We start from the raw sequence: 8,223 nt of genomic DNA on the forward strand, positions 1-8,223 counted from the left end.
CTGAACTTCAACTATCACTATCAAAAGCAAAGACAGAATTGATTTCATAGGTGAATGTACATTGATATGAATAAAAGAGTGCTTAGAGTTCTCAAGAAGACATCATGATAATGTGAATCCCAATCCAGGGTATTCTAGTTCATATTTCAGAACTTTAATTTGACTCTTTCCACTCATTTTTCCAATCAAGGTTCATTAGCCTATTCATCAATCTAAAATTCACAAACAAATTCAAGAAACACAAATTTGAATCAATTTTTATGCATTGGACTTTTCTCTGTCTCGAGAAGACATCTCGATAAAAAATGCTCACTATGGAGACATTTAATTCCGAAAGAAATCATAAAATTGCAGAGAATCAGAATCCAAATCATTTTCTCAAAACATAACAATGGTAGAAATCAAGAACACAGAACAATCTCAACACAAACGAGAATACGAAATAGAACTTTATTAATATGAAAAGAAGATTACAACTACATCGGAAGTCACCAATATTCTCGCGACTGTCACTCTCGCAATTGTCTCAGCGAAATCCAGAAACAAGAACAATATCTCTACTCTAAGAAAAGCGTAAAAACCCTAATCTACAGAGCGTCTGAAAATGTATCTCAAAAGTATATGAAGAAGTGTTCTCTATATCTCCCTATTTACATGGTGAAGGCCCTTTATATAGGGTCAAAAACGAAAAGAGAAAAGGAAGGGGGAAAAGAAAAATGGGAGAGGGGAAACCTTGCTATGACGCTTCGAGCTTCACCTTGATCCAACGGTCTCCAAAAGTTTTGCTCTTCAAACCCTCCGATCCACTTAAGCTTCGGTCAGCTTCTTCTCTGGCGAGGATCGCGCTCCGGTCACGTCTTCAGCTTCACCGGTCAGGTTCTTCTTTGGGTAAGTGGCGAGAGCTTTTCTTCTCCCTTCTCTCGCACAAGCCCTAGCTTAAGTGTTTCTACTCTCTTCCAAATGAATGTGCTTGAGAGAATGAAATTTTCTCAAATGAGCTGCTCTGCAATGACCCCCAAAAGCTGCCTCCATTGAAACTCACCGTTTCACTTAAGTCCATACCAGCATTTGGCAGCCCAATTATCCAATCAGTAGCACTCTTCCAATTGCAGCACCATTGTAGCAGGCCAGCGCTGCCTTCAATTTCACTTGCAGCAGCTTAATGTTAAAACAGTGGCCCAAAACAGCGGCCCAAATTTAATCCAGCAGCTCATTTCAATTCAATACCTCTCAATCAACTTCTATTATGCCCCAAATGTTGTTTCAATCTGTAAAAAATCAAACAACAATTAAGAAAAAGAAGAAAAATTATGCAATTAAAACAAAACATTTTTATTGAAAGAATTTCAAAAAAATACTAATTTCCTAATTATTAACAAAAGCTAAAAATTACACTTAAAAACCTCTTTTTAACTAAAATTTTATAAAACTAAAGAATTAAGAGAAAAACATAAAACTAATCTAATTCTAAGAAATTAAAAACTAAAGAAATCTAAGAAATGATTTTTAATAGAGAAAAATATGTAAATCTAGAGTGTTATCAGTAACTAATAATAAATAAATGACAATTCATATAAAACATCTCCAGAATAAGGCATGATGTTCTTTTATTTACTTTTGGAATTAGGGCAAGGAAAGAAGGGGAAGCTGTGTAACTAGAGTTGTGTAATTCTTATAGCTAAATCAATGTTGCTCCTGCAGCCATTGCTCCATTGCTCACTACTGTTTTCAATATGTACTTCACTACGACAATGTACTATTCAATGTTCAAAGCATCAAGTTTCTCTGTTTGAATCTTCAAATATTGGAAGTTTGCAATGCTATCAATAAACTTAAATGAAAAAAATTTAAGAAAAGAGTAAACAAACTTTATAATGGATGTTTGTATTGGTGATCAAAGATCTTACAGTTAGTGGATTGCCTAATGACTTTCCAGTTTGAGGGTCCCAACAAATAAGTTCACCAACCTTGTTCCCACTTACAAGACACTTTCCATCCAGTGACCACGCAATACAAAGTACCCAGTTCTTGTGTCCTGCATAAAATGTTAACAGCTATAATGCTATATATGACTCGTTAAAATTGTCGAAGCATTATGAAACTATAGAAATTGATATTAATTTAATAAGGAAGGATAAAGAATAGCTCTTTACAGCAGAGTAGACCATTATAATTCTCCCAATACTATAATTCTCAGCCTTCACAGTCCCTATCCTTCCCTCTTATTATTTTCTCATTCCTTTGCAATAACCCCCACCCTCCCACTATTCTTTGCCAGCTTAGAATTCCATCATGATCTAGATTTAATAGCATGAACATTCCCCTTAGTAGTAACACACTGCTTCTCATCGAGAACCTTCAACAAATTCTAACTCCTTTTACCATTTAGTTAAATTGATCATTTATATTCTTGTACTTAATTAGCAGATACCAAGAACAACTTAACGTTTTTAAATGTCAAACCTTTGCAAGTGTACAATGGTGTCTGAGTGGTCAAGTCCCAAAATCGAACACTGGTATCACCAGAACCACTTGCCAGTTGTCGTCCATCGGGACTGAAGGCAACACTAAGTACAGCTTCGGCATGACCTAAAAATATAAACAACCGCAAAAATATGAATTCTAGAAAATTCAAAGAATAACACAAACTTGTGCTACAATAATCATCAACATCCAAACCACGCTGTTGTCTCTCACAGTTTAGCAAGCACAATACAACATTGTGCCACTACGAATGGGAAAATACACAATATGTCTCACATACCAGAAATAGTTGCAGAACAACGATTCACAGGACGAATCCGGAAAATAGCTTGAGGTTGATAAACTATAGGCAAAGCCTTGTCCATCGAGACTGGAATAGTGTTAAAGTAACATTGCAAAGGAAAAGAAAAACATCATTACAAGTGCGTAATTCTTTGTATCAATTCTTTAGAAAGATGAGGATTTTTTTTCTCAAAATGTGTTAAAAGCAAGTAAATAAGTGAATTTACAACGAATTAAGAAGGAAAAAGAAATAATTTATTGTAAACAAACATGACTAACCTTTGTTTTTCTGCAAGTATGTTTCAAGTGGTTCAATGAGCTCCTCATCTGATATATAGAAAGCATACGACAACTTCTCTTCCTAAAATGAAAGCATAGATAATCGCTCAATGTTATAAATAATAAACAAAATGTAAAATAGAATTTGAGAAGAATAAAGGGACTTGCTTACATTGTTTTGAAGCTTATTAACAATCTGATTGAGGTGTTGAGGGCCAGCATTCTGAGGTAGGTACATGGGAGAGCCCAAGGGAGTTCCATTTGGGTCGGTCAAAAGACACATCACGTTGTTGATTATCTCCCTCTTCTCCACCATAGTCTCTGTCTCTACCTCCATTTTTCAATCAGGGATTTTCCTTCTCTTATACAGAGATTCTCTTATGGATGATGCTTCTTACTGTTCCACTTGGGTGTCGCTTCTATAGTGAACAAAAATTAGACTCTCTATATTAGAATTTAAACTCGAATTGAGAGCCTTGTGAACGCATTAAACAACACCTTTTGGGATTTTCTTCATGCACAAAAAAAATTTCTTACCCAGCCGTCGTGAACGATGCTCTGCCACAAATCCTTCTCTCCGGTGCTACAGATGCGTCGGAACGTTCTCAAACAAGACACGCACACGAATGGGGATAAAAATGCATGGTGATGGGTGTTTCTTCGTGCATCCCATCGAATTTCTACCTACACCTCATAAATGGCTTCCGAAAATTTTGATCTGGAACAGGGGTGTGCTAACTGTCTTTCGAAAAAGAAATTTCAGAATTGATCTACCGTTTTGGCTCTGTTCAAGCGACCAACAATACAATCAGTAGAAAGACAGTGGACAAGAACGACAAAATAGCACACATCCAAAGCCAAAAAGTAATAATACACCATAAATTAAACTACCAAACAAAGCTACAAAAGAATGCTGAAGAAAACCAGTGAAGAAAACCAACCTGGATGAAGAAAAAAACAAACCAAACAAATGAGTGAGAAAAGGAAAAAGAAAGGAAAGGAAGAAGAAACGAGATGAAGTGAAACGAAAAGGGAAAAGAGAGGAATCCGTGTGAGAGATGAGTGGGGGCGCGCGGAGAAAAGAATGAGGAAAAATAGGGTTTTCAAATTAATTAAAAAAATCCTAAATGATAAAAGTAAAAAAGTTTTAACCTAAGGGCAAGTGGAGGAAACATGGTGTAGTGGTGGATGCAGCAACACCCTAAAAGTCGTATATTTGGGCTTTCCGTAAGGCCCATCGGGAATAAAGGCCCAATTTAAGCATAGTCCCTTTGCTAAGAAGAAAAACCTTTTGCCCCCATTGTTGCAACTCATTCGTTTATTCATTTGACGCAACCACCGGCGAAATCCCATTCCAGTTTTTCTATCATCTCTTCCCACCCCAGGTGCGTTTATTCTCTGGCGGGCACCTTGCTAAAGGGTCGTTGGCAATTTTTTGTTTTGTTTTGCTTTTGTGATTGTCGTTCTTGGTTTTTGCAGATTTTGAAGAAGAAAATGGTGAAGAAGAGAAAGCGCAGTGAGAGTGGTCAAGTTGTTGCACATCCTAAACAAGAAGATGCTGCTCCAAAGAGACCGGTGAGGACCCTTTTGGGTTGGAAGGATAAGAGTCAAGTCACTGATGAAGTAGAAGACAATAACGTTGCTTCACCAATATTTAGGAACAAAGAGAAGGTTTTGGTCACTTGCTCTAGGCGTATCAGTTACAGGTACAACCTAATACACACCCCATAACTTTTAGTTACAGTTTTTGTTGCTTTTTCGAGTTTGGATTACTCTAATTTTGTGTCTTGATTTGCAAAGTTTAAGGACAAAGAAACCTTGGATAGTGAGTTAGGTTTTGTATATTGTTATGGTATTCATGGGTGGAGTGATTGTTTTCCATTATTCTTTCCCACCCTCCCACTATTCTTTGCCAGCTTAGAATTCCATCATGATCCAGATTTAATAGCATGAACATTCCCCTTAGTAGTAACACACTGCTTCTCATCGAGAACCTTCAACTAATGCTAACTCCTTTTACCATTTAGTTAAATTGATCATTTATATTCCTCTACTTAATTAGCAAATACCAAGAACAACTTAACATTTTTAAATGTCTAACTTAACATTTTAAATGTCTTTCGAAAAAGAAATTTCAGAATTGATCTACCATTTTGGCTCTGTTCAAGCGACCAACAATACAATCAGCAGAAAGACAATGGACAAGAACGACAAAATAGCACACATCCAAAGCCAAAAAGTAATAATACACCATAAATTAAACTACCAAACAAGGCTACAAAAGAATGCTGAAGAAAACCAGTGAAGAAAACCAACCTGGATGAAGAAAAAAACAAACCAAACAAATGAGTGAGAAAAGGAAAAAGAAAGGAAAGGAAGAAGAAACGAGATGAAGTGAAACAAAAAGGGAGAAGAGAGGAATCCGTGTGAGAGATGGGTGGGGGCGCGCGGAGAAAATAATGAGGAAAAATAGGGTTTTCATATTAATTAAAAAAATCCTAAATGATAAAAGTAAAAAAAGTTTTAACCTAAGGGCAAGCGGAGGAAACATGGTGTAGTGGTGGATGCAGCAACACCCTAAAAGTCGTATATTTGGGCTTTCCGTAAGGCCCATCGGGAATAAAGGCCCAATTTAAGCGTAGTCCCTTTGCTAAGTAGAAAAACCTTTTGCCCCCATTGCTGCAACTCATTCGTTTATTCATTTGTCGCCACCACCGGCGAAATCCCATTCCAGTTTTTCTATCATCTCTTCCCACCCCAGGTGCGTTTATTCTCTGGCGGGCACCTTGCTAAAGGGTCGTTGGCAATTTTTTGTTTTGTTTTGTTTTTGTGATTGTCGTTCTTGGTTTTTGCAGATTTTGAAGAAGAAAATGGTGAAGAAGAGAAAGCAATATTTAGGAACAAAGAGAAGGTTTTGGTCACTTGCTCTAGGCGTATCAGTTACAGGTACAACCTAATACACACCCCATAACTTTTAGTTACAGTTTTTGTTGCTTTTTCGAGTTTGGATTACTCTAATTTTGTGTCTTGATTTGCAAAGTTTAAGGACAGAGAAACCTTGGATAGTGAGTTAGGTTTTGTATATTGTTATGGTATTCATGGGTGGAGTGATTGTTTTCCATTATTCTTTCCCACCATCCCACTATTCTTTGCCAGCTTAGAATTCCATCATGATCCAGATTTAATAGTATGAACATTCCCCTTAGTAGTAACACACTACTTCTCATCGAGAACCTTCAACTAATTCTAACTCCTTTTACCATTTAGTTAAATTGATCATTTATATTCCTGTACTTAATTAGCAAATACCAAGAACAACTTAACATTTTTAAATGTCTAACTTAACATTTTAAATGTCTTTCGAAAAAGAAATTTCAGAATTGATCTACCGTTTTGGCTCTGTTCAAGCGACCAGCAATACAATCAGCAGAAAGACAGTGGACAAGAACGACAAAATAGCACACATCCAAAGCCAAAAAGTAATAATACACCATAAATTAAACTACCAAACAAGGCTACAAAAGAATGCTGAAGAAAACCATTGAAGAAAACCAACCTGGATGAAGAAAAAAACAAACCAAACAAATGAGTGAGAAAAGGAAAAAGAAAGGAAAGGAAGAAGAAACGAGATGAAGTGAAACGAAAAGGGAGAAGAGAGGAATCCGTGTGAGAGATGGGTGGTGGCGCGCGGAGAAAATAATGAGGAAAAATAGGGTTTTCAAATTAATTAAAAAATCCTAAATGATAAAAGTAAAAAAAATTTAACCTAAGGGCAAGCGGAGGAAACATGGTGTAGTGGTGGATGCAGCAACACCCTAAAAGTCGTATATTTAGGCTTTCCGTCAGGCCCATCGGGAATAAAGGCCCAATTTAAGCGTAGTCCCTTTGCTAAGTAGAAAAACCTTTTGCCCCCATTGCTGCAACTCATTCGTTTATTCATTTGTCGCCACCACCGGCGAAATCTGATGGACAAATTTGTAAGCACCAAAATATGATGTCACAAACTTGTTTCACAATCGGCAAGTATGACCGAATCGTTTCAAGTAATAAACTTGGTAAGACCAAGTATCGTTCTCCCAAAGGACTCACGGCCTAGTTTAGTTATGTGATTTGTTGATTAGCTAAGACTTAAGAACACAATAATTGAAGTTTAATATGCAAAGACGAAAATTAAATATGTATGCATGAATTGATCAATGACAAAGACAAAAGATAAACACTTTCAAGGAAATATATGAATGAATATGTTGGTGGGGGTCAATTTCATCTCATCCACTCTCATATATTTTAGGAATTCAACATTCAAATCATCATTGTTAATGCCACTCTCTAATGTACCATTCTAGATGGCTTCTCCCTAATCAAATAGTTCATACAATTCCTAGCATTCCTAATGATTAGTTCATGAGTGCAGGAGCTTAAAGGCAACCAATATAATATTGTCAGTATAATATTGGGAGAAATTCCCCGGATCTAGATTTCCCCTTACGTGTCCGTATCAACAAAACCAATAATCATGCATTAGAATGAGTTAAACAATGCAAGCATTGAGCAAAGAGGAAAAACCCTAACTAATGATGAAAGAAAGCATATGTCTTAATTCAAAGATGTACTCAACAAATCCATATATGAGAGCTTCAAGAGATTACTTTGACTCCCCAACAAACATACAAGGTTTAGTTCACCATATTCATGGTGAACCTAGATGAATTACAATGAAAGTATGAAAGAATAAACCCAATAAAGGTGAAGAGGTAGCCTGAGCATCCAAGATCCTCCTTCAAAAGGGGTGAAAGAGAGAGTGTTTGCCTCGTTTCTGCCAAAGATGCCTAACTATAGGACGTGCAAGCCCTTATATACTAATCTAGAGTTACAAAAGATTACAAAAGTCCAAGCCCAAAAAGTGCCGCTCAGCGGTATTTACCGCTCAGCGGTGATTGCGCGTCTTCTTTCTTCCCCTCAGCGGCCATTTTGCCCCTCAGCGGTTCCAACGTCACCTCTTGAGTGCCGCTCAGCGGTAGTTTGCCGCTGAGCGGTGCCTTCGACTTCTCCTTTTTGCACTCTTTCTTGTCTTTTCTAATGTCCTCTCTCTTATTCTTCACTTCTTTCATCAAATTCACCTCAAAACCTGCACAAGAACACTTAAATCAAGCATAAACCTGTCCAGCTCTCTTATTT

General features: G+C 36.9%; 1 protein-coding gene across 1 annotated transcript; it reads right to left on the reverse strand.

Annotated features, from left to right (window-relative positions):
* Positions 1-1,756: 1,756 nt before the first annotated feature.
* LOC148200804 (notchless protein homolog) lies at positions 1,757-3,396 on the reverse strand. Its single transcript, XM_088113048.1, has 6 exons — positions 3,218-3,396; positions 3,046-3,127; positions 2,765-2,854; positions 2,464-2,589; positions 1,908-2,035; positions 1,757-1,831 (listed from the first exon to the last, which is right to left on the reverse strand). The coding sequence occupies exons 1-6, from the start codon at positions 3,380-3,382 to the stop codon at positions 1,757-1,759; spliced, it is 666 nt and encodes a 221-aa protein (XP_087969174.1). The 5' UTR covers positions 3,383-3,396.
* Positions 3,397-8,223: the final 4,827 nt, after the last annotated feature.

This window comes from Vigna umbellata, chromosome 4 (assembly GCF_029865625.1).
Source record: "Vigna umbellata cultivar VRB3 chromosome 4, Vumbellata_1.0, whole genome shotgun sequence".
In the NCBI taxonomy this organism is placed as follows: Eukaryota; Viridiplantae; Streptophyta; class Magnoliopsida; order Fabales; family Fabaceae; genus Vigna; species Vigna umbellata.